This window comes from Dipodomys ordii, unplaced genomic scaffold (assembly GCF_000151885.1).
Source record: "Dipodomys ordii isolate 6190 unplaced genomic scaffold, Dord_2.0 Scaffold34, whole genome shotgun sequence".
Taxonomy (NCBI): Eukaryota; Metazoa; Chordata; class Mammalia; order Rodentia; family Heteromyidae; genus Dipodomys; species Dipodomys ordii.
The window spans coordinates 12,609,045-12,635,034 of record NW_012267250.1 but is presented as its reverse complement, the minus strand read 5'-3'; the positions used below and the strand labels follow the sequence as shown (position 1 = coordinate 12,635,034).

Here is a 25,990-nt window from a genome sequence, read left to right as displayed (position 1 = left end):
CGGCGGCGGCTGTTGCTGGCTGGTGCTCAGATGTGTATTCTTGCCTTGGCTTTCTCTCACTTGTCTAACTCTCTGTCCTGTGATGGCACACTTGGTGTGTTTCTCTGGCTTAGGACTGTTCACTGGAACTCTAAAACTGCTTTCTATGCTAGAGCTTGTTCAGCTTCCAGCTTCTCCTCCGCCATCTTGTCCCGATCTCCCTCCCTCCACTTCTTAAAACAACTTCACAGGCTTCATTATTCCATTTTCCTACTGTATAGAATTTTTTTTTACCATATTCACCCTCCTTCACCCTCTCCACCTGCCCTGTACATTCCCACTAGTGTCTAGACACACAGGTACCCATATTACATTCCTCCCAGTCATGTTGGTGAATATATAAATTGTACAAAATGGTGTTCATACACATTCATGGATTATATTCTAATCAGATTAGCCTTCCTTGTTGTTCTCTCCTTCCCTGTCCCAACAACCGTCTATTATTCAATAGTTTTCAGAAAAAAATTTGCAATAATCATATCAATCCTCCTTACCAGTGCTGGGTTTACATTCCTATCCAAACAGCAAAGCCTGTATTGGCATGATTATTACTAGAATCTGAGTATTTCTTGAGCTCTAAACACATCTAGGTAGAAGAGTCAAGGAAAAAGATTACATCTTAATGGAAGCCTGTTTAAAATTAATAAATTGTATGGTCTCACTATAACTTAAAATACATTTAGTAAGAAAGTTTTAATATCAGTTGATTATAAGTGAATTTATAATACTATTTCTTTCATGTACTTATTCATCAGAATGGTTCTTGTAATTATAGTCTTGGGTCAATCAAATAGCTGATACATTATAATGTCTCTATAAGCATTTATAAATAAGTGTACATTTTCACTGCTCTTGGTATATAATTAACATGTATAAACTTCCAATAGTTAATGACCATGATTTGATGGGTTTGACAGGCACTTACACACACATAGATAGATAGATAGATAGATAGATAGATAGATAGATAGATAGATAGATAGATATTCCCAAATCTACCACTGCAGTCTTGGGAAAGAATACAGATATCCAAACTGTGTACTAATGCCTCTTTGTAAACTAATTCTTCCCAAATCTCCACACATTTCCCAACACAAAAATTTCTAGGGTATTTTGCAAATAGATCTATGGATGTGCATTATAATTGGGTTTCTTTTGCCATACCTAGTTATTTTTAGTTACACACCTACTGTTGCTTGAGTCAGTAACCTTTTCCTTTGGATTGCAGGATAATATTCTGTTAAATGGACATATAATTTATTAAATAATTCCTTTATTGGTATGCAGTTGGGCTGTTTCTCATTCTAGAATATTGCGAATAAGCTTATTATGAATATTTGTGTCTAAGTTCTTGATCCAATGTTTCCTTTCCTTTTGAATAAATTCTGACTGTTGGAAAGACTAGATTCTGTGGATTTTGTCTGCATAATATATTAATACAAGCACACTTTAAAAAAACTAATTTTCCCCATTAAGTTTTGCTTTCCACTCATCCAGATTCTATCGTGCAGGATATGTCTCTCCTAAAATGCATGGTGTGTGTGCCATGAGCTGATTTCACAGCCACTCACACTGAGCTACATCTTATACAATGGTGTATGTGCTTGCTTCTACAAATAGGCCTTTTAGTTTCAGACTTTAAAACATCTCTATATATGAAACATAATTCTTCCTTAGGGGTTGTCCAAATATTTGTTTTGCTACATTCCAGTCTTCTATTTTATATATAAGCTGCCAACTTAGGCTACCTTATTCTATTCAGGTAGGGAATTCTCATGTCCCATAAAGCAAATTTTAATTCAGTAACCCTGAAAAATATGTCCAAAAGTCGAATATAGATCAGAATTACTGTCTTACTGAGAGGCATCCCCACAGTAATGTGCAATTTCTTTTAAATTTCCCTATTTTTTTTTTAGTTAGTGAAACAGGAATGTCTTGTTTGAACATCCTGCTTAGTCTTATATGACATCTATGTCAGAGCTGCAGCAGGTACTTTGTTGTTATTTGTGTTTGCTTTATGACTGTGCCTGGTATTACTTTGCAAATCTAGATAGATAAATTGGGTAAAGACCATTGACAGTATGTCTAGAAACCTAACAGCTTCTGAAAATAGGATTCCTTACATGTTAACAAAACATATCCTGACTGGGAAATCAAAAGACAACTTTTCTTTTCTGCTAAATTGGTGTTATAGAATCCTTTTATAAAAAAAAGTTTCCTAGATGCTGAAAATGTGATACATGAGGTAATGAAGCAACTGCTTTTTACAAGCCCACAGAACTAAGAGGAGGGCTGACGGTGCACCATAGGGTAATTGAAAGGGGCGTGGGTGAGGGACTACTCTCTCTATTATGACAGTCTCCTTTGATAGTTCTGCTGATAATGAAGACATATCCTGCAATTTTCCACTTGCCTAATGGGAGCTTTTGTCTGTGGACATATCAAATATGTAATGGTGACAGACCTATTTGCAAGGTGACAAGGCCACCGATGCTCCTTTGGTGCCAGTTCTGCAATCTTGCCCTTTTAATTGCTGATGTATCCTGGAAATAGCATGTTAAGCAGAATTTTTAATAACATATATTACTTTTATCCCTGGTGACAAAGTGATAGATAATGTATTACCAAAATTATATATGTATATATGAAAAGACATGTCATAGTCTAAAACTCAGAGATGATAACTACTAAAATGTTGATGCATTTCTTTTAATCTTCACCTACAGTACATATCCATTCAACTAAAACTGCATTTTTCTCTGCCATTAGATTGTTCTGTAAAACTTATTTTAACCTCTGTAACATAGTTCTTTTGTAAAACCAATCTTTTGCAAAATAAATCATACGTCTCACTACAGAGCAATCAGAGTAATTGCATCATCATAATTCTCAATGCATTATACTTTGCATCATCCTGGATAGCCCTGGACAAACCAAGTTGAGAAAGTCTTTTCTCATTTGCTGAGATATTAACAATCTAAAAGAGATGTATGATTTAAAATGATTTCCAGCATTTGATTATTTTTGTTTTTGGGGCACTGTGAGCCTGGATGCTGTCCCTCAGCTCTTCAACTTGTGCCACAAGGCCCCTTCCAGCTTTCTGGTGGATAATTAGAGATGAGTCTCAGGGACTTTCCTGCCCGGGTTGGCTTTGAACGGTGATCCACAGATCTTGGTCTCCTAAGGAGCTAGGATTACTGGCATGAGTCACAGGCACCAAGCTTGATTTCCAGCATTTGAAAAGAAACACATCCAGCCATCAGTTTTCTTCAAGAACTCTTCATTTTCTTTGCTTATACATTAAAACTAAACCTGCAGTAATCCTGTGGAGTGGACAGAGAATTAAATCGAGTTTTATAAATCAATCTTCCAATCTTTTCATTTAACTCGGAGGAAGCTGTGTTCTCAAACAAGCTAATTTCTTCTTTGATGTCAAAAGATATTAATAGTGGCTTTTGACCTTAAATTAGATTATTTGATCATTTTTATCATTTTAACAGTTCTTGACTATACGCATTCTGACACCTGCCTCAGGTTTTCTGTTTATAATTTAGAAATCATGTATAAATTCACAAGCTCTGTTCCACAACATTTTTGGTAGTTTTGCTTGTTAATATAGCTTAATACAAACAGAATTAAAAAGAAAGGAATCTGAAGCATTTTTCAAGTTCACACTTTTTCTCAGACCGTAGGTGAAAAATTAATTCACTTCAAGACTGGTGTAACTTGAAGGCTGGGAACAGCCTGAGAAATAAGTGGGCTTTCTGTTAGTTGGATTTTCAAAGCCAATATCCAGTTGAATGCATGCAGTGAGAAAGAGCTTAATGACCTATTTGCCTTTGATGCTATTTTTACTCTGGCCCAGAAGGCCTAGTAGCACCAGGAGGCGGAGCTTCCACACCAGGCTGTGTATTGATGTGGACAGACTTCCTACTTGTTGCCTCTTGCTCAACTGACTACTATATTCATGGTGATTGAAACTTAGTTTCCATACTTGTAAGTTTTAACTGTTTAACCTTGCATTTGTGACTACCAAGCCACACAGTGCATAAAAGAAGCACTGAACTTTATTTTGTGTAATATTATGCAAGAATCTATTATTGATGGGGTGTTTTCCTGATTCGTGATATTAAAATGACATGATTTGCTATCAGGCTTTTTGTTAAGGTTGAATGGGATCACATCCTTTTGTTAGTGAATTATATTCAGACCTTGACTAAAAATGATCATATCACTTTTCTATTTGTGAAGAGTGTCAAAGAGCCTGCTTAGAGTCTGGAAATTTCTACTGTTCGAACTTTTTGAAAACACGCTTTCACTCGAATTTTATTTTCTTCATGGCTTCATCAGTCTTTTAGACTTTTATTTAAACTTTTGCTGGAATATTTTCATGAATTAGGCAAGCAGCTATGAGAATTGCAGCTCTATCTACAACTCATCTATCTGATAGCTAGATAAATACAATGAAGTTGGTGATGTCACTTTTATAGCCCTTTGCCTGTTGGCTCTGGCCTTTCCTACTGCTATTTGCCTTACAAACTTAGTAGCTGAAGGATGGGTGCCCACATTGTTTCTGGCAGGGGGATTGAGGCTAAAACGATTAATGGTGTGTCATTTCATTATTGCTAGAGTCCTTAGGAAAGTCTTTCATAAAATAGAGCATTTATAATTATTCTCTATGATCACTGTAATGCAGATTCAACCCATAGCCATCAAGTATTTGGATATTTCATGGTGGCTAACATCAGATATATATGTTTCTAAGTGGTAACCTAATAAATATTTACTTCATAGAAAGTGTATTAGCAACCAAGCCTTAGGGTTATGTGTCTTCTGACAGAAATATTCTACAGGCTAAACATTTATCTGCCAGGTTGCCCTATTTACTATGTATTTAATTATACCCTTTTGTATAATTTCCCTCTTACCTGAGGATACATTTTTATATTCTACAACATAGCCTTGTCACAATGTATTTCAATTATTATTGCCTTTAAGGCATGAAATAGCCATCTAGACACCTTAGATTTTAAATTTATAAGGAACAATTCATATAGTATTATATTCTTAACACACTGGAGAAGGAAAAGAAACGGCATGTAGAGGAATATTTTTTTTCAGAAAAAAATGACATTTGGATTTTGGTAGGAATTGAATTGAATCTATAGATAATACTGAGTAATCAGAACATGTTAATACTACTAATTCTTCAAATATATGAACACTGAGTATTTCAGTGATTTGTGTTTTCCCTAATTTCTTTAAATAATTTTTCATAGTTGAAAATATTAAGATATTTATTTCCTTACTTAAGTTTTCTGAGTATTTATATCAATTTGATGATATTGTGAGACTTTTTAAAAATTTATTTCCTATATAATTTGCATAGCTGAGTTGTTTGTTTTTTTTTTTGTCGGTCATGGGGCTTGAACTCTATGACTGAGCGCTGTCCCTCAACTCTTCAGCTCAAGGCTAGTGCTCTACCACTTGAGCTACAGCAACACTTCTGGTTTTCTGAGTGTTTATTGGAGATAAGAGTTTCACGGACTTTCCTGCCTGGGATGGCTTTGAACAGTGATCCTCAGATCTCAGCCTCCTGAGTCGCTAGGATTACAGGCGTGAGCCTCCAGCACCTGGCCACAGCTGAGTTTTGTGTTGTTCCATCTGTATTGATTCTGAACTTTTAAAAATCCTCTAACATATTTAATTGCTTTAGAAACTCTAACTTTTGGTAGAATTTTTAGGATTTCCACATATTAGAAAGCCTACAAATAGATTATTTTACTTATTTATGACTTGGGTGTCTTATTTATCTTGCTTAGTTGTTCTTCACATCAGCAAACAGACATCCTTGTCTGGTTCAAAATGAACCTAGAGGATATTATGCTAAGGGAAGTGATTGATTCACAGAAAAACAAATACTGTATGATTCCACTATGAAACATAGAACATCATTAATTCATGGGAAAAAGAAATACAGTTGTGAGGAATTGTGAGTAAGCTAGTATTAAGAATGGCTAGACTAGTTCACAAGTTCAAGCAGCTTCTTAAAAGCATTAACAGAGCAATTGAATGACAGAATTTCTTTTTTAAGGCTGAGTGATATTCCACTGTGCACAATACATAATACCTGATAATGAATACCTAGGTTGATTTTCCCTCTTAAGTTATTTTTAAATCAGCAGTAATTGGTGCACATGGGAGTTCATATGTATCTTCAGCTTAATATTACCACACCAAAATGATGAAATAAGTGAGATAATAATTTTGTGTTAATTTGATTTAATCATTCTATAACATAAACATTTCAAAATATCACATTATTCCCCAAGGGTATATAATATGGACAATTATTGAGTTTCAATTAATTATAAAATAAGGAACTGCAATGACATCTGAAAGTCTGTCATAAATTTTCTTCATGCTTTTTAGTTCAGACTAAAATGAACAAATAGTGCCCTCTTCTGTCTTGTGACCATAATGGTATTCCATGTTAGATGCCTTCTCTAAAAGTTTTAGTTCAAGAACAAATTTGAATTTAAATGGAGACATCAAAATTTAAATGAATTTTTTAAACAAAAAAAATACCAAACTTTGATCTGAGGAAGGAGGATAATAAATTCAGAGGGGTGGGGGGAAACAACCAGGACAAACTTTGGTTGTATTCCAGCAAGTCTGGGGGTTAAGGTTTTAAAGCATCTTTGGGTCCAGTGAACCTCATGACAACTTTCAGGGTGAGGGGATATTTTGACCACATTTTGTTCTTAGAAAGTTTAACAGAGTATACACATTACCAAAAGTATCCCAAATTTAGGCATGCCTAAATACAGAATTAAGCTTGCCTTATTCAACAGTGCAGGGTCTTTCTGTTATATAACACTTCCTTTGCAATAGTTAATCTTCTCCTTCACAGGCAGAATGAAAGTGGACTATAAAGACACATGAACGTACAAATACACACACACATGCGTCTTTTGATATGTTAAACTTTATTTTCATATACTAAGAATATGTAAACTTTATTTTCATATACTAAGAATATGCCTCACCACTGAGCTATACCTCCCGCTGGCAGATCTTTATCTTTCCAAATTTACTAGTTGAGGAAAAATTTGCTTATTTCTGAATTATTTTATTTGCATAGTTGATCAACCCTTAAGAAAAATTAAACTTTCTATTATTTGTCTTCAGTATTGAAATAGTTGGTGCAAAACCACGAAATAATTCCAGAATCCCCATCTCTTTCTTGCTTTCCACTTATTTTAAACCCATACACTAAATATTTCACTTTTTAATTTTCATAATACCCTCCAACCTCTTACTTTACAGAATGCAAAAATGCTGACAGCAAGTGTTTTGAACACTTTCCCAACCATTTTCCTCATGAAAAGAAGAGGTCAGTTTGTGTGGCTTTGCAAAGTAAACATTAGTTCCTGTTAAAGACAAAAGAACAGAAGTATGTGGGCGTAATTGGTAGTCTTATCTCTTTCTATAGCATCACCAACAAAATGGTACTTGTGACTTCTGACAGCAGCTGTTGCTCTTTGTGTTTTGTTAACTTACTTATTTTGGAACTGAATAATATATTGGAAAGAATCTGCAAATTATGTATCATTATATAATAGATTAAAACCGAAGTAAAAATCTGCAGGCATTTACAATCTACATGTTAGAACAGGGCCATCAGAAAAACCTTCAATTGTGAAACAACCAAACAGAAGAAAAGAACTTTGAGTAAGTGTATTCATTCATATGAATGAATGATTAGTGATGTATAGAATGATTAGTGATGTATCCAGGAGGAAGAAGGCGAAGATATTTCTTCAAGAATATTAAGGGACACAAGTGTTTTTTTCTTTCTTGTTATTGTTTTTATTGTATTTAAAATGTACTATGTGATTTTTTGGTTGCTCTTGTATGTTCTTCCCCCACGGTATAAACTCTTTTTTCACTCTATTTGATGTTGGTGCCCTGAATCTTGTATATACATTTTTCTGATTTTGGGAGGGGAATGGAAATAACAAAATGCAGAAATAAGGATACAGGTTGACCCATTGTAACAATGAGATGTACAAGAAACTATGTTGAAAATGAACTTTACAACTTGTGGCAGGGGAGGAGGGAAGGGATGATAGGGGAAAAACAAAGAAGGAGGTAACAATACTTGATAGGAAATGTACTCATTATCTTACTCATGTAACTGTAACCTCTCTGTACAGTATTTTAACAATAAAAACATATAAAATAGAATATTAAAAGAAGAATACACAAAGTGGCTCAAAATGAAATGTATACTTTTTGGACTGAGAAGGTGGCTCAGTGGTAGAGCACTTGCCTTGCATGCTTGAGGCACTAGGTTCAATTCCTCAGCACGACATAAGCAGAAAAAAATGCCGAATGTGGCGCTGTGGCTCAAGTGGTAGAGTGCTAGCCTTGAGCTGAAGAGCTGAGGGACAGCACCCAGGCCCAGAGTTCAGGCCCCACGACTGGACCCAAAAACAAAAGAAAACAAAACAAAACAAAACAAAATAAAAATAAATGTATACTTTTGTAGACATTGCTTAGTAGTGAGCTCCTGGCATGAAAAGAATGATTAATTTTCTCTGTGATCACTGCTGCTCATCATTGTAAGAGGGAAATACTCTGAAATGTTAACATCCAGATACCAAAAGCCAGCACACTGAAGGCCTTGACAAGAGGAAAGATTAATACCTGGAACAAGTCTGTTAAAAATAAATGCAAGAAGGCATCTCTGACCAACTCAAGTGTTTGAGAGCAACAAAAATCCTGGCTAAAAATTCATGTGGTGAGATGAATCTAAAACGATTGATGAACAGGAAGTTGGCAGTTTTGTTTTATAATATCAACTAGTATTCAACCTCTTCCTGAGTTTAGAGTGATCCCCAAGAAAAGCTCTCTAGGGGCTGGGAAGGTGATTCAGTGGTAGAGCGCTTGCCTTGCATGCATGAGGCCCTGGGTTCGATTCCTCAGCAACACATAAGCAAAAAGCCAGAAGTGGTGCTGTGGCTCAAGTGGTAGAGCGCTTGCCTTGAGCTGAAGAGCTGAGGGACAGCGCCCAGGCCCAGAGTTCAGGTCCCACAACCGGACCCCCCAAAAAAGAAAAGAAAAGCTCTCCACAAGTGTGCTCATTCCCAAAATACCTGTGCAAAGGAAAGAGAAAGAGAAATCAGAACTTGTCTGAGGAGGCAGATCGTTAAAAGCCATGTGTCTTTCAAATGAAGTCCCATGGTTATATTCTACTTCGTGCTTGATTGTTTTTCTTTAAAAACCTGTTCCCTGGGTTTGTGGCCAGGGTGTTGCAACAAGGAAATCTTAGTATAAAGTTACACCTGTATTAGGTAAGTGACAATTGTATAAGGTGAAACAATGATTCGTTTCTGTTAAAATATTTTTTCTGTAATTGCAATAAGGATGGAGACATTCAAAGTGATGATCAAGCTTAAAAGAATGAAAATGTTGAACTGGTCAAATTGGAATAAAACAAGTAAGAACATTGGTGTGAAATACCTCACTGTAAATACAGTAAAATGTCAAGTGAGGACCAGTGGTGTTGATCTGTGCTGCTGCCATTGTGACTGTCACAGGTATTTTTCTTCATTCATTGCAAAGCACATATGTCAAGTTGTGAAGAAATACCTGGTCCTTGCCACACAGAGTAAACAGGCCAACAATTAGCTTCAATTAGCTTCAACAATTAGCTTCACTGAACAATTACACAATAAAGACTGATAAGCATTGTGACAGGAAAAGGGACAAGGACATCCTTTGAGGTAGATTTGTACAGACTTTTGGCTTCCATTGCATTTGGTTATGTAAATAGGAGTAGAATTGCTCGATTGTATGCATACTCTACAGTTATCATGTTGAAATACTGCTAGACTATTTCCCAAAGTGACGGCATCATTTGACATTGCTATCAGCAATGCTTTGCTTTCTTTTTATAGACCCCAGAGGAACTGGAGGATATTTCTGACCTGGAAGAAGATCATGAGATCCGCAGCCATACCAGTATTCAGACGGAGGGAAAAACTGACCGGGTATGTGTCATATCCTCAAAGACAAATCTGTGTTTTATCTCTTAGGGCCTGACTTGTTCCTTGCCAATTTTGGCAGCCTTTTGCAGGTGGGACTTAGGAGTTCAGAGCACAGGAAGAAAGTCTTAGAATATGGGACCAGAATCATTAGGGAACGAGAGCACACAGTGAGCCCATTTTGAGTCAGGTAGTGAATCACTCCATATTGTTTTGATCTTTATAGGAGTCATGTGAATATAAAATTGAAATATGAACATTTGTTTAGGGTAGAAAACAAGGCCAAGAACTCATAAATATACCCTGAAATTCTTGGGAGAAAAAAGCCAAAATCTTTCTAACCAAGACTCTCTGCTTTTATTCCCATTCAGCATCTACCAACACACACACACACACACACACACACACACACAAACACACACACACACACACACACACACACACAAACACACACACAACATAGCCAGTTCTATATAATGTTAATTTTGATTTCTGAAGTGCTCTGAAATACTGGACTTCCTTTTGCTCATATCCAAGACATGGAACTCTGTAAGAGTGTGGCATTCTAGCCACCAATACCTTGCAAACATAGACCCCACTATAACTTGTACCCCAAATCTATGCCATAGAATATCATCTCCAATCCAATCCACTTGCCAATCCACTGAACCACTTAACTCTTCCTGTTCTTGGATGAGTTAGAGTCTATCTGTGTTCCATCACTTATATAAAGTAAGAATACAAATAATACCCACTAGATGAGAGATATTGTGGAAGTTCACTTGAGTTCATTAACAGAGCATTTACCCAGTGTCTAGTTTCTAGGAGTTCTTGGTAATTGTTAGATACTATTAGTGGCAGCAGCCAAGATATCATCATCATCATCATCATCACCACCCCCACTACCACCACTATTGTTATTAGTTGAGTTCAGTACCACAACATTTGGAGTAGAAAGCAAATTTCAAGCATTTTTGTTGTGTCATGGTCTATCTGATTTTGGCACACTTTTAGACAGAAAAGCTTGGGCACACTGTTTCTGTAGCCCTTTTGTGACATCACCTCTTTAGAAACAATTCAAATAAAAACCTGTTTGGTATACCTCCGTTCAGAAATGCTTGTGAATCACATGCCCATAAATAACAATCTTGGTGTTTATAAAGTATGCTGTACTATACCGTTTTATGGAAATTAATGTGAAACAAACTTTAGGCTTTGCTAGATTTTTAACTATAGTACTTTGAGCTTCCATTGCCCCACAATAGAAAATAATGTAAATGAATTTTTAAAAAATCTAATTTTAAGCAGAGGAGTCTGTTTTTATTGCCTTCTTTCAATCCCATAACATGTGTATGTGATATGTTTTTCATGTACAAATATTTTATTTCTGATTTGTTCCTATTCGTCCACTTTCATAGAAGTGAGTGCTTAAAACCGAAAACTGCATCTTATGAACAATAATACTAGCATTTATAAGCTATTTGTGATTATAGCTTGCTATTATTTTGTAAGTTATTACAAAGTATAGGAAATAAGGTGACGTATGGTGGTGGATTCTGCAGGGAAATTCTGTGTTTTCACTCATCATATTGCTTTGAATTCATATTGATCAATACACAAAAAATGTGTTTTTCACAAAGTTGTACTTTTTCTCTAATATTGGTAATAGGAATGTCCATGTTATGTTTATTTTTCCTTTGGGGATGATATTCTACACATTTCACAGATAGTATTTGACAATGGATTAGGTGTGCCAATGTCCTGACATTCTTCTACTTGCTGGTTATTTCTATTATACTTCAGTCCTCCATAAACCAGTTCATTTTAGAAACTAAGGTACATAGCATCTGGATAGAATTCCTTCAAATTGGTCTAGCATTATTATTAAAAGATGAATTTGCACCAGAACTGGAAACACAATTTTCTGAGTGTGAATTTTGTTCAAGATAAAGTAAGAAAGCAGAATCTCTGGAACAGATTGTAGGAAGAAGGGCTTATAAAGCAATCAATGAGAGGAAGTTTTATTAAAAGGGGGATCTTTTTAGAAGATTGACATTAGAACAAATATCCCTGGCTTCTCATTCTAACTCATCCCATGTAGGCAATGTAGCCTCAGGAAAGATCTTAAAATTTCAGACACTTCAAATAGAATAATACCATACTTTCTCACAGTGCCTTCAAATAGGAAATGTATATGAAAAGGATTTATAAGTTTATATAAGCCAGGGTGCCCAGTGGCTCATGCCTATAATCCTAGTTATAGTCAGGAGACTGAGATCTGAGGATCATGATTCAAAGCTATCCCAGGCAGAAAAGTCTGTGAAACTCATATCTGCAATTAATCAGCAAAAATCTGGAAGTGAAGTTGTGGTTCAAATGGGAGAGCACTAGGCTCAAGTGAAAAAGCTAAAGGAAAATGCCCACAGCCTAAGTTCAAACTTTCTCTTACCATGATTTTTATTTGTATTTTTATTTTTAGTCTATATGACCTGCTGCTAGGTGACTACTGGTTGTAATTTGCCAGGTTGGTCCTGTCCATGGTTCTGGATCTTCTAGAACTTTTACAGAAACCACTGTTCTCATTTTTGTGAAGGTCACCCTGAATTTATGCATTTTAGATCTTTGCTTCACTGTGTACAGTTCCCAGACTATGTCACTCAATTGAGATACCTGTCTGAGTCATTGTAATTCAGAGATGCTTGAGCCTACATGACTCAATTATTTGATGGCCATTCTTACAGAAACATCTGGAAGTTAAAAAGGAATTGTGATGATCTTGACACATTCTAGTAGTCAGCTTGACTACTTTCTGCTGTTGGCAATATCCTATCTAGAATGATAAGTCATGTCAACTTCCTGCCTCTGTAATTTTGTGGTAACCTTTTGGCATGCCTTTGTTTTTTATAATCAAACATCTCCACCTCTCCTATGAGACAGCAACATTCCACAGGTAACTTCTAACTGATATATCTCTTCACTTTTAGGATGGTCAATTCTGAAGTATAGTTTTTAAGGCTTTCAAAGGGTCCTTCTGGGATCAAGCTTAAATTTCTATAATGGGGATCAGCTTGACATGTATCTTTGGATTGAGTCTCATTCCTTTCATGATTCATTCTTCCTAAGCTATTGGTTCTGTTCAGTATAACCAATTTATCCAGTTTGACAGCTTTCCTTGACACTGTGCCTTTAACAAAGATAACAACATTGTATACATTTTTCTTGGTTCTGATATTAGCTGATCCTATTTTTATCTATTTCAGTATTGCTAATATAATTAGTGACAGCTGAGATTTACATAACTTTACTAGAAAGTACAAGACATGGTAGCATGAATTTTTAACTAAAATATAAATCAGTCCGTATTGCAACAAACCTGATATGGCATTAGTGAAATAAGGAAAAGAGGGAGAGGGAGAAATCTCAAAGTATGTCATAGATGTGGTACCTTACAAAGAGAAGACACAAAGGTAATAAAAGATAATTATTTTGTGGTGCAGATAACCCTAGTAATAACTCTCTTACTGTGTACCTAACCTGTATGTCTATTACAACACATTTCATTCATTCTCAAATCTAAAGATGGATGTCCAGGAAAGATGGCTCAAATCTTTCCTCAACCCAGATAATCTAACCAGAACAACTATCATGTTTTAGTATATTATCTCATCTCTATCAGATATCCTATATATTTAATAATCTCATGTTTCTTATAATTGATAGAATGATGCTATATCATTTAGTCTCATACCTATATTTATCCTATTCTGAATTGCTAATTGGTGCCCATTTGATAGAATGTATCCTTTGATACATTTCACAAGCTCCATCAATTTGAGAAAACATTGCAAAACTCGAAAGAGGTTTCTGTTAAGAATTATTTGAATAGTCATGCCAAACTCAGCATGCACTGTACAAGACACATGTATACATACGTTTTTACTCATTGCTGTTATGGAGGAGTGAACGCTTTACTGGTTCTCAGGTTATGCAGAATCTGCTGTATTGGACATGGGCTAGAACTAATTTCAAACACTATTTAGCAATGAACTGACAGTTATTTATTATCATTTTATTTTCTGCTTTTCACTCCTGGTAGCTTTGTCTCAACATCATCTGTTATTGCTGTCATCAATGGCAAATGCTATTGGGCATTGTAAAGGACTGTAACTAACAAAAATTGAGTTAGAGTCCATGGTCAATGAAAGAAAAGTATTAAAAGACCAATAGTGTATGTTTGATAAAGTGGCAGTGAAACAGTAAATGAAATTAGTGATTATCTTCATTATTAAACATGAAGTCTGATGCGGTGATTATACCCACTGGCTGTCACTCCACTGTGGGACAGCATTGTATATTTAAGATTCACTGAATATCTTCACAGAGCTTAATGTTTATTCTGTCTCTGTTTCCAGGACAGATTAAATATGCATCTCTTATTTTAAAAACTCAAATTAGAAAGAGGCATTGAAATAGACTCCTGTTAATGCAATCAAATTTCTAACTTACTGATAAATAAGATTTTCTATAAATCCTAAAAGCTTCTTTAAAATTATTCTAAATATATGCCTAGTCATATGTTTTTTTCTTTAATCAGATCAGTGCCAAGTATTATTTCACACACTAGAGTTTACAGCACATCTTCAAGTTAGAATCTTCTTTCACACCCATTCTGGAATTTGTGTTTTGGTTTATTTTCTTTTAATTTTAACTAGATAATTAGATTCGATAGAACTCACATAGCTGATGCCAGTCCTGGTAACTGGGTCCAATTCCCAAGATTTCTGGCTCCAGCTATGTAACTTCAAGGATAGCACACTTGTAACCTTGGGTAGATTTTCATCATGCTCTGTTTTCATTGCTCTACTATTTATACACTGCACAGAATTGTGTTGAAATAACAGTGTACTTAGAAAATGAACACAAAACTTAATAAATATAAAACTTAAAATGTTTCAGTCCTACTATTTTCAATAAATAACAAAATCAGGTTGTTTACAATTTCACAACTACATCTTAATGCCCAGATCCTGACTTCTCCCACTGTGGGCACTGCACAATGATGAAGTGGAATTTTACACAAGTCATGGAGCAAAGAGTCTTATAAGGCTTCTCTGATGTCTCAGAAACAAAAAATCACTTCTCATTCAGTCTCTCACTACATTGACCTCAGTGATGTTTTGACAGAAGGAGAATCCTGGTTTCTAAAAATTTCCCGTTTTATTTTAATTTAGTTCACTTCAGTAGCAAGCAGTATATACTCAGGAAATTATTTAAGACCCATCAAGAAGGTAATTGAGAGAATATTCTTCAGGACTACTTGAGGAAACAACTGTAAATTTTTGAAAGACTTGGTAAAATGGATCGAAGGAGAATGAAATGGGTAAACAAGGGAATAGACTTTTCTAGCTCTGGTTTATAACACAGAACTCAAGAGTATAGGGTTTGGAATCCATATTGAAAATAAATCAGTTTTACTAATGAATGTGCCAATGACCCAGAGAAAGATATTTTTTAATACTGAATTTCTTGTTTGTAAACCTGTGATCATCACACTTTGTAGTGGTTTTTCCTCTATTAAATTAGCTATCCAAAAAAATCTCGACTCAATTCCTTTCACAGAGGCAATGCTCAATGAACTGTGATTTTTATAGAGTCAATTATTCTATAGGTTTAGGCTTGCCTACAGCAAAGTTTTACAGACAGTTGTTGACCTACTATGGTTTTGTGTTTTTGATTTGTGTTGGTGTAAAAGTATATGCATTCAATTGAAATCATATTTCATGGTTTGAGTTTTGACGTCTTCCCAGACCTCTTCCCTTATACTGTATGACATTTTCTTGTGATGCTGGTCAGAGTAAGGAACATGGCTTCTGCTCCAGCTTTGTAACCACTAGGGCAAACCCCATTTCTCTATGGCAAGAAGAGGATGCTCTTACCTCGATTCAGTGCATAAATGAATTTCTGACTTTCAGTGTTATCTATAAGGCACATCTGTAATTTGATTGCCTCCTGGGTAGCTCAGGGAGGTTTAGAAATACCAGTCTCATGATCTTCTGATACAGGGCCACAGTCATCCCTGCTTATCCATGAAATTACTACTATTCAGTTTCAGTTGCCAACAGTCACAGGCAGTCCAAAGTGGAAAGTGGAAAATTCCAGAAATAAACAATTCTCAGTTTTAAATTGCATGTCCTCACCATTCTGAAAATCAGGATGAAATCTCATGCCATTACCCTGCATCCCACTGATGGCTAATTTGGTCCAGCCTTTCCATACTGTCCACACTACCAGCCCAGTAGACATTTAATGGCCATCTCAGTTATCAGAATGGGTAGTAGTGCTGGTACAGTACTTGTACCAGGATCTGTGATAAAATACTCATTATTTTACCTAATAATGGCCCTATTGTGGAGGGGTAATGATGCTGGTCATTTTATGAGTGTATTTTGTTATTCATTAATAATAATCAGCTTAACTAACAAACCATAAAAGCTATCTGTGTCAATACAAGATTCAGTGATTTTGAAGCCTCCACTCAGGATCTTGAATTATGTCTCCCAAATAAAGGGAACAAATGCCCTGGGTTTCATAGTGCCACACATTTCTGACATCGTGAGGACTCCAGTGCCAAAAGCCAATTGTGTTTTTTTTAATTCTCTTCAAAAAGGAAACTAGGAGCTGCTATGGGAATTTTAAAGGTGGTTAGTGTAACTCAGATTCTTAATGATGCAGTGTACTTATATATTCACATAAGTCATGTAGCCCCTAAAACAATGATTAAATAGAAATTCTTGATAATGAAATGAAACAGAAAAAAAAATTACTCCACTGTCAAGTTTTCACTTCCTTCAACACTAATGGAATGTCTGGTCCTGCGTTAGGAATTTTTCTTCTTCGAAGAAGTTTGATAGTTTGATGACCCCAAGGTACCAAAGTTTCTGTCTCCCTCAAAGTTCACATCTACCTTACTAAAATTCTGTAGAGCTTGAAGGCTTCCTTTTTGCAACAGATAGTGTTTTAAAATGAAAGCAAAACAGATTCTGATATTTATAGGAATGTCAAGATAGTTTTTCTAGCAGTCATTTAAAAATCACCTCCTCTTCTTCTACTCCTGACCAAGAAGAGAGGTGGAGATAATGCTTCCCTCTCCCTAGGTAGTGAGAAAATCAATATAATTAAAAAAATGAAATCAAAGGTTTTGTTCTGATTCATATAACCTAAATTTGTGTGATGAGCAGTGAAAAATGGAACTCGCCTAGCAGTAATTAATGGGACCAGAATTTTATCTGAAGTTATTAGAAGCTATGGTTTTCAATTGCTGGAATTGAGTTTACTGACAGACATTACAAAATAAAACACATGAAAACTTGTAACTTTCTATTTCAGCCAGAGAAGTTCCAGATGTCTTTTAAAAGATATATTGTTCAATATTTATATTAGTGATCCCCAAATCACAGAAATTAGAACAGGTAGTATTTTTATGACTAAGATTTGTCATATGCTTAAATATTCATTCACTATAAGCATACGATTTGTAAACCTGCTCTTTCTTAAAGAATATCTTTACAGTCCTAGAATCTATGTAAGTTCTATAAATAAGAGCAAATTAGGACAGAAATAAGACTAGTTGCCTAGGTGACTGGACACAACCTCAAAATGTCAACAGCAGCAGATGAATTAGAGCATATCAAATCTTAAAATACTGGAGCTGATTTCTGGTGAGTGGAAATAGCCATACTCTTTCTATGTTCATGCTGGCAATGGGAAGCGGTGCCTCATTATTGCCTGTCTGAACACAGCCAGCACAACATCCTCCACTGTGAGGATAAGAGAAAAAAAATGCTACCCATGGGTAGTTTACTTTAAAAAATTGCGAATATTTTAATAGGCTCTATTTATTATCAGAAAACACTTCCAAGAACTCAGATTTACACTGAATTACCATACAGAATAGGAGGATGCATGACCTCATTATTTACTTCATGATACAATGTGGCTAAGGTTATTATGAAAAACAGTTCAGGGAAAAAATTATAGGAGATAGTAGCAATTCAGCAGCTGGCCATACCTTTTCTCATCATCACTTGTTTGGTAGTACCTCTGCTTTCCTACATTTCTGAATATTCTTTTCTGTTTGTGTTTTGCTTGTATTGTGTGTGTTGTTTGTGTTTTGTTTGTGTTTTTTTATATGTCTAAACATTAGCATGCATTGAACTCTGAGCCTTATTCCTATCTGAAGACCTGTAGCTATTCCCATTTTTTGTCCCTGGATATCCTCACATACTTCCAAGGTTTCAGATAAAGTATACATAAGTTCACAATTTAACTCTTTCCTGACTGATGGACTTTGGTCACACATATGCACACGCCTGTTTAGAAGTTAGTTTCTTGTTCTTGGATGGTACATATACATATGTGGCTGTCATTGTTCCCAAAACTGAATGCATCATCCTACTTTCAAATCTACCCAAACTCTTTTCTCTGTGATACTTTTACAAATTCAGTTGCACAATTCAGGAGTAATGTTTGAGTCTTTCCCTAGCTAAGGTAGTATGTTCTGATTTTGCTATCAGCTAAATATTACCTAGATTTCATTTATTTCTACACTGTGTAAACTTTTACTATTGTCAAAAGAATTACACCAAAGTGAAATAGAAAAATGACTTTAAGACTATTTCTATTGGAGAATAGATCAGCACTCCTGAATCTGAGCTCAATGGGGATGAAAATAATGGGTTGATATTTCAGAGATGATGTTTAAAGGAAATTAAAAGAAATTATATTTGATCATTAGAATTACTCAAGGAAATAGTTAATTTCACTCTTTTTTACACTAAAGGATTAAACCCAGGTCCTCAGGAAACATAATTTAGTGATTGGTCTTGTTTTGTAAATTTTTTGTAATTATCTTTATTTGTACAAATGAGGCACCGTATAACAAAGCAGTTCATGAATACAGTGCATCTTGATCAGTGCCTCCTCCCTCAATATTCTCTTTCCTTCCACCCACTAATTCCCTTACTTTTTAAAAGTTTAAAAACTAGAACCTGAACATTGAGAGTTTGTGAATTGTGGACTGTACATATTTTAGGAAGGGTGATCCAATTGTGTTTACTGATTGACTGGGTATTGTGTGTGTGTGTAGGTATGTGTTTGTGGATATGGATATGCACAGTGGGGAGAAGAAACAGAAGTGAAGGACAGCTCAAAGTATTTGGCTTAAGTACTGGGAAGAGGAACTTGCCATTTGTGCTGATACGGAGGAGACTGAATTGAGCAAGTCCAATATGGTGGAAAAAATCAGAAATTAATCCAGAATTATTTTTGGATACATCTAGAATATAAAGACTATTAAGAAGCAAAAAACAAGCCAGGTGCTGGTGGCTCATGCCTGTAATCCTAGCTACTCAGGAGGCTGAGATCTGAGGATCGTGGTTCAAAGCCAGCCCCAGCAGGAAAGTCCATGAGACTCTTATCTCCAATAAAACACCAGAAAACCAGAAGTGATGTTGTGGCTCAAATGGTAGAGTGCTAGCCATGAGCTGAAAAGCTGAGAGACAGTGGCCAGGCCCAGAGTTCAAGTCCCATGACCGATAAAAAGAAAACAAAACAAAACAAAAACCCAAGAGGTCAATCAAAGAAAAGTTCAACAAATGGGATTCCAATGAAACTGCAGAGCTTCTGCGTGGCAAAGGACATAGCTAGCAATATCAATAGAAAGCCCACAGATTGGGAGAAGATCTTCACTAGCCATACAATGGAGAGGGGTATCATATCTAAAATATACTTAGAACTCAAAAAATTAAATCCCCAACAACAAATCCTCAAAGAAATAACTGCCTAATAAATAAGTGGGCTAAAGACTCAAAGAGAGACTTTTCTGAAGAGGAATTAAAAATGGCTAATAGACAAATGAAGAAACTAGCAACTAATCTAGCAATAAAAGAAATGCAAATCCAAACAACATTGAGATACCACCTCACCCCAGTTAGAATGGCTATAATCAAGAAATCTAATAACAACAGATGCTGGAGAGGATATGGCCAAAAGGGAACCCTATTGCATTGTTGGCTGGAGTATAAACTTGTTCAACCACTTTAGAAAGCAGTATGGACTTTCCTCAAAAGACTACACATAGAGCTATGACCTAGAAATCTCACTTTTGATCATTTACCCAAATGATCACAAACTAGGCCATGCTAAAGCTACCAGCACAAATATGTTTACCACAGCATTATTTACCATATCTAAGATATGGAACCAACCCAGGTGCCCCTCAGTAGATGAATGATCAAGAAAATGTGATATATATGTATATATGTAATATATATATATATATATATATAATGGAATTCTATGCCTCTATTAGAAAGAGTGACATTGCCCCATTTGTTAGGAAATGGAAAGTTGTGGAAAAAATCATATTAAATGAAATAAGCCAGACCCAAAGAAAAATAGGTCCCATGTTTCCCTTATTTGCAATAACTAGTATTAATCTAGGATAATCTTACCAGACAAGGAGAAGAGGTCAAAAGCTATCTACATATGACCATATAAACTGATGCTAAGAGAAATGAACCCCAAGATAGGGACACAAGAGGTTTTTGTTCTTTGTCACTGTTGTTTTTAATGTACTATGTGAGGTTTTTGTTTCTTTTGTATGTTCTTCCTCCTTGGTATAACCCCTGTTTGCCACTGTATTGGATTCTGGTGCCCTGTACCTTGTATATACATTTTTCTTATTTGGAGAGGGGAAGGGAAATAACAAAATGCCGAAACAAGGATACAGGTTGACCCATTGTAACAAGGAGATGTACAAGACACTATGTTGAAAACAAACTTTATAATTTGTGTGTGGGAGGAGTTGGGGAGGTGGGGTGGGAATGGATGGTAGAGGAAAAACAAAAGAGAGGGTAACAGTGCTCCACAGGAAATGTACTCACTACCTTACTCTTATAACTGTAATCTCTCTTTAAAGTATCTGTAAAATAAAAATATATTAAAAATAAATTTAAATAAAAGAGGTCATGTAGACAGGTTTGAAATGCATACACTAAGAAATCATCTTGCTTGTGCAACTTTTTTTGTAATTGTACCACCTTATACATTTATAATGACGTGTTACATGTTACTGAGTGGCCATGTTTATGTATTACTTGATGACCATGATTTTTCTTAAAGAAATTCAGAGTTTGGCTGTAGGTCTGTGTCCCCCTGCCCAGGCCTCGCCCCCTTCAAATCTCCTCTTTATGGTCACACTCTCTTTTCTTCATATCACCTTATTAGTAAAGCTCTCACTGACAGACACATATGCTTAACTCTGCAATGCCATTCTTAGCTTGCCTTCCTTAGCTATTCCTCTTTCCCCACTGCATTCCCCAACACCTCATTTCCCAAAACTTCATCTCAGTATGTGACCTACTCACTTGCTTGTTTAGTCTCTCCACTACATAGTAAATTCAACGAAGACAAAAATTATAATTTGTTTTCTCTCCATGATGTATTTTTCCCTCACAGTTAAGACAGTGCCCAGAATATGGTTAATATGCTATAAATATTTATTGAATGAATAAGTAAGTGAATGAGTTAGACTACAACTGGGTTTTGGGAAAAGGAATCTAAACAGAAAGTTAGAGGAAAGGGGGTTGCTTCAGATATGATATTAGAACTAAGAAATGATGTCTAAAGTTATCATTAATCGTATGATAGTAAATAATTACTCAGATCATAGGAAAGTAAAATATATTTTCTGTGTCTAAAGTTACTAGATATTTTTCTTTTTGTTTTTCATTTTTTACTAGTACATCAGCATTTTATTAAAACAGCCTCAAAAGACTAAAATAGAGCTCCCCTATGACCCAGGAATCCCACTTTTGGGCATTTACCCAAATGATTGCAAACAAGACCATACTAAAGCTACCAGCACAACTATGTTTATTGCAGCATTATTTACCATAGCTAAGATATGGAACCAACTTAGATTCCCCTCAGTAGATGAATGGATCAAGAAAATATGGAATATATACACAATGGAATTCTATGCCTCCATCAGAAAGAATGACATTACACTATTTGTTAGGAAATGGAAAGACTTGGAAAAAATTATATTAAGTGAAGTAAACCAGGCCCAAAGAAACATAGGTCCCATGGTTTCCCTTATTTGCAATATCTAGTATATGTCTGAGTCAAGCAGAAAAGGTCAGATAATGTGATGTTAGGGGAATGAACCCCAAGATAAGGATTCAAATGTTTTTTTTCTTTCATGCAACTGTTTCTAACATATTTATAAGATGATTTCTATGTTGCTTTGTATGTCCCTCCCCCACAGTATAACCCCTGCTTTCACTGTATTTGATGTCAGTATAATTTGTGGAGGGGAAAGGGAAAAACAAATCGTTTAAATAGGGATACAGGTGGACCCATTGCAACAATGAGATGTACAAGTCGTTATGTAGAAAACAAACTTTACAACTTTGATGGTGAGGGGGGAGCCAGGAGGATTGGGTGTGGGGATGGGGGAGGATGGGAAGGGATGGGAAGGGGAAACAAAGGAGGAGGCTACAATGCTTGATAAGAAATGTACTCATTATCATGCCCATGTAATTGTAGCCCCTCTGTACAGTATTTTCACAGTAAAAAAAGATTTCTTAAATTATATAAGATGTTATTATAGAGAAAGATTTTATTTCCATATACAGTTTCTAAAAACATTCAGAAGATCTTTTGTTTGCTTGCTTTAAGTTTGATGAAAAGCACCCAGAGAGCCTGGCCTGAAAATCATAATCTCTCATGGGGAGTCAGCAGCAATCTTATCTTCTTTAATAGTTATTGAATGAGTTTTAGTAATATATTTAATATTCTGATTTCTCCTATTTCAATTAAGATACTATCTATCTTGTACTATTACAATGTTTAAAAGAATCTATTAAGTGATTGAAACATAGTAAGAGACTGATAAATTCAGTCATTGCTACCAAATATAGTGTTCATGAAATGCAAAGACTTCTAAGCATAAAAGAACTCAAATATCTTGCTGTGAGCTCTCTAAGGTCAAGTTGAACTAGACTACATTTTTTAAGTTTAAAATTTAATTATCAAGAGAGGAAGAGGAACATGCTTACAAAATATGAATAAATGAAAATGTATTAATAGAAGGAAGGAAGGGATGGTTTAATGAAAGCAGGGATCAAGTCATGAGAAGGAGAAGAGAGGAAAAGTGGAAAAATGAGGTAAAAGGGAAAGGGATTCAGGGAGATGGGCAAAGAAGAAAAGAGAGAGGGAGGGAGGCAGAGGGAAGAAAAGAGGAAGGAAGGAAGGAAGGAAGGAAGGAAGGAAGGAAGGAAGGAAGGAAGGAAGGGGAGAGGGAGAAAGGGAGGGAGGGAGGGAGGGAGGGAAGGAAAGAGGGAGGGAAAGAGGGAGGGAAAGACGGAGGGAGAGAGAAAGGAAGAAATGTTTAAAAATGTGTGTGATTGGAGTTGAAAGAGGCCTCCAAATGTGATAGTGTACAATAGTTTGAACAATAAGACTAACATTAATCATCAGACTCTGAATTTCAATGAAGAAAAAGGGACTCTATACATATTAAATAAAAATATTTATGAGGCATTAAAATGATGACTGTTTTCTCAATGATATATTACATACATATTACAAAAGAAAATTCAAGAAAAATATTTATTACTGAGAATATAAAATAAAATAAATTCAACCTAAATAAAAATACACATAACCACATCTAAGTTTTTAAAGATAGCATTAGTTTCAGGAGATAATAATCACAAGTTATATAAAAATAGCTTGTACAAAACTATTTTTTATAAATTAAATATGCATCTTACTGGTATATACTCTATGCTCAATCCAGAAACCTATGCATAGCATAGCACCCATACAAATATTCATAACTGGTATGCACATTTATAAGAAAGCAAATGCTTGTCCCATCTTAGTACTTTGTAAAATATAAAGGTAAACAACACTGAAATATGACCTTATTTTCATATATAAAATTAAACAGTGGGGGCTGGGGGTTTAGCCCAGCAGCCTGCTTGGTGAGCCCAAGGCCCTGAGTTTGGTCCTCAGCTGGAGGGCGGGGGGTGGGGGGAAGCTTTAAAAAAACTTGCTGATATCCACTGTAAGATTTTTGGGGAAACTGGCCAATTGTAGAGTTTGGGGCAGTATTCATTGAGGTACATTTGAAAAGCATTGAAAACCCTTCTAACATTTATGGTTATTTATGTTCTAGAATGTTTGCCCCAGACTTTTGAGGGATGCCATGTTTGCAATATACCTTGCAGAAATATTCACACACATATATGATAGCTTGGATGAATTGTCATCTAATGTTACCCTCAAAAGTCATTGGTATAGTAAACAATATGGATAAATGCACAAATAGTATGCATGAAAATATAGGGAGAAGTCAATGATATTATTTAGCTTATGCATATTTTATAGACCATGATTGTTCAGAATAAAAGGGAAAAAGGGTAACTTTAATGTCCAGAGAAAGTCATAAATGTTAATCCATTAATTTTTCACATATTAAAAATTCATTAATTGGAAAGTAGGCAAAAATGAGGGAAGGGGTAACAAATTTGACAAGAAATGTATTTATTACACTACTCATATAACTGTAACTCCTTTATACATCACCTTGATGATAAAAAGAGAACAAAAAGAAATGTGAAAAAATGTATGTCTAAAGTATATACATCTATACAGTAGATGCTGATCACATACATCCTCATTATTAGCCCCACATTAATAAGCTAGTTGCATTTATGCCAAAGTGACTACATTTATTTTAGTGACCAGCTTTCACTTTAGTCATTTTTGGTTTTTTGTGTAACTTTGTTAAACTGATACTGTCGATTCTCTAGGTATAGGTATGCCAAAGAGATGAACAGTATCCCTTTAATATTATTTTCCAGTTAGTTGCATGCACTGCCTTAAAAGGGTATACGGATTTATGCAGATGAATGAAATAAATGGACACTCGTATAAAATGTACCTTGTGTTAATGTGTTTAGTGGGCAAAAGTGTGAAAAGAAAGTATGAAAAGAGAAGAATGTGTAAGCTCTAAGACATTAACTAAAATAATACTTTGTATAAGAGATGGGACTAGATTTGAAATACTTTTAGTCTTCTTGGACATAGTAGAACTTCACCATTGCAGTTCGATTGCTGATGATAATGTTAAGAATGACTGAAAGCAAATGATAATAAACAGACAAGCATCTCAGAAATCATTAGCTCAATAATCTAGTTAGAGTCTAGGGGAGGAGTTCAGTATGAAGCAGTGTCAAATAGTCTTTGGCCAAAGTGTCTGTATAATTAAGTGATTCCCAACTGTTGTACTATTGACACTTGGAGCCAGACCATTCTTTGTTTGGGAGTCTCCTGTGTATTGTATGACACTTTGCAGCACCTCTGTCCTCTGTGCAGTACATGCCAACAGCACATGTCTCTAAGCCCCGCTGTGACTAGCTAAGGGATTGCTAAATTAAATTAGAGGTTGTATCTGGGGGAACAGGAAAAATAATGCAAAGCCAATTTCCTGTTATTCTTTCTTGGATTAGTTTGTTGTTTCTGAGCTCGTCCTTTCTAAATTAGATGCTGTAATATGCCTATTTAAAAATAATAGTGTTGGTGGATGATAAACTTTTTTGTAGTGAACTCTTGTATATGTTTTAAATGTGTGTTTTATGTTCTTCATAAAATAATTCACAAGCATATGTTTATTCTACTACATAAAAAGTAGTATTCACAGCCTGTGAATATTTAACAACCTTTGGCAAAAATCGTTCTATTTCATCCCTTGAAAGTGTTTCCAAATGTTATAGCATGTGTGTGTGTGTGTGTGTGTGTGTGTGTGTGTGTGTGTGTGTGTGTGTGTG

The 25,990-nt window shown here is 35.4% G+C and overlaps 1 protein-coding gene across 2 annotated transcripts in view; it reads left to right on the top strand.

Moving 5' to 3' along the window:
• Ctnna3 (catenin (cadherin-associated protein), alpha 3) overlaps positions 1 to 25,990 on the top strand; it is a 1,343,755-nt gene that overhangs the window by 1,183,818 nt on the left and 133,947 nt on the right. For both annotated transcript variants that reach the window (XM_013017086.1, XM_013017085.1), the window contains exon 14: positions 10,005 to 10,097. In XM_013017086.1, coding sequence (XP_012872540.1) covers positions 10,005 to 10,097 — 93 coding nt within the window. The remainder of the gene's footprint in view (positions 1 to 10,004; positions 10,098 to 25,990) is intronic.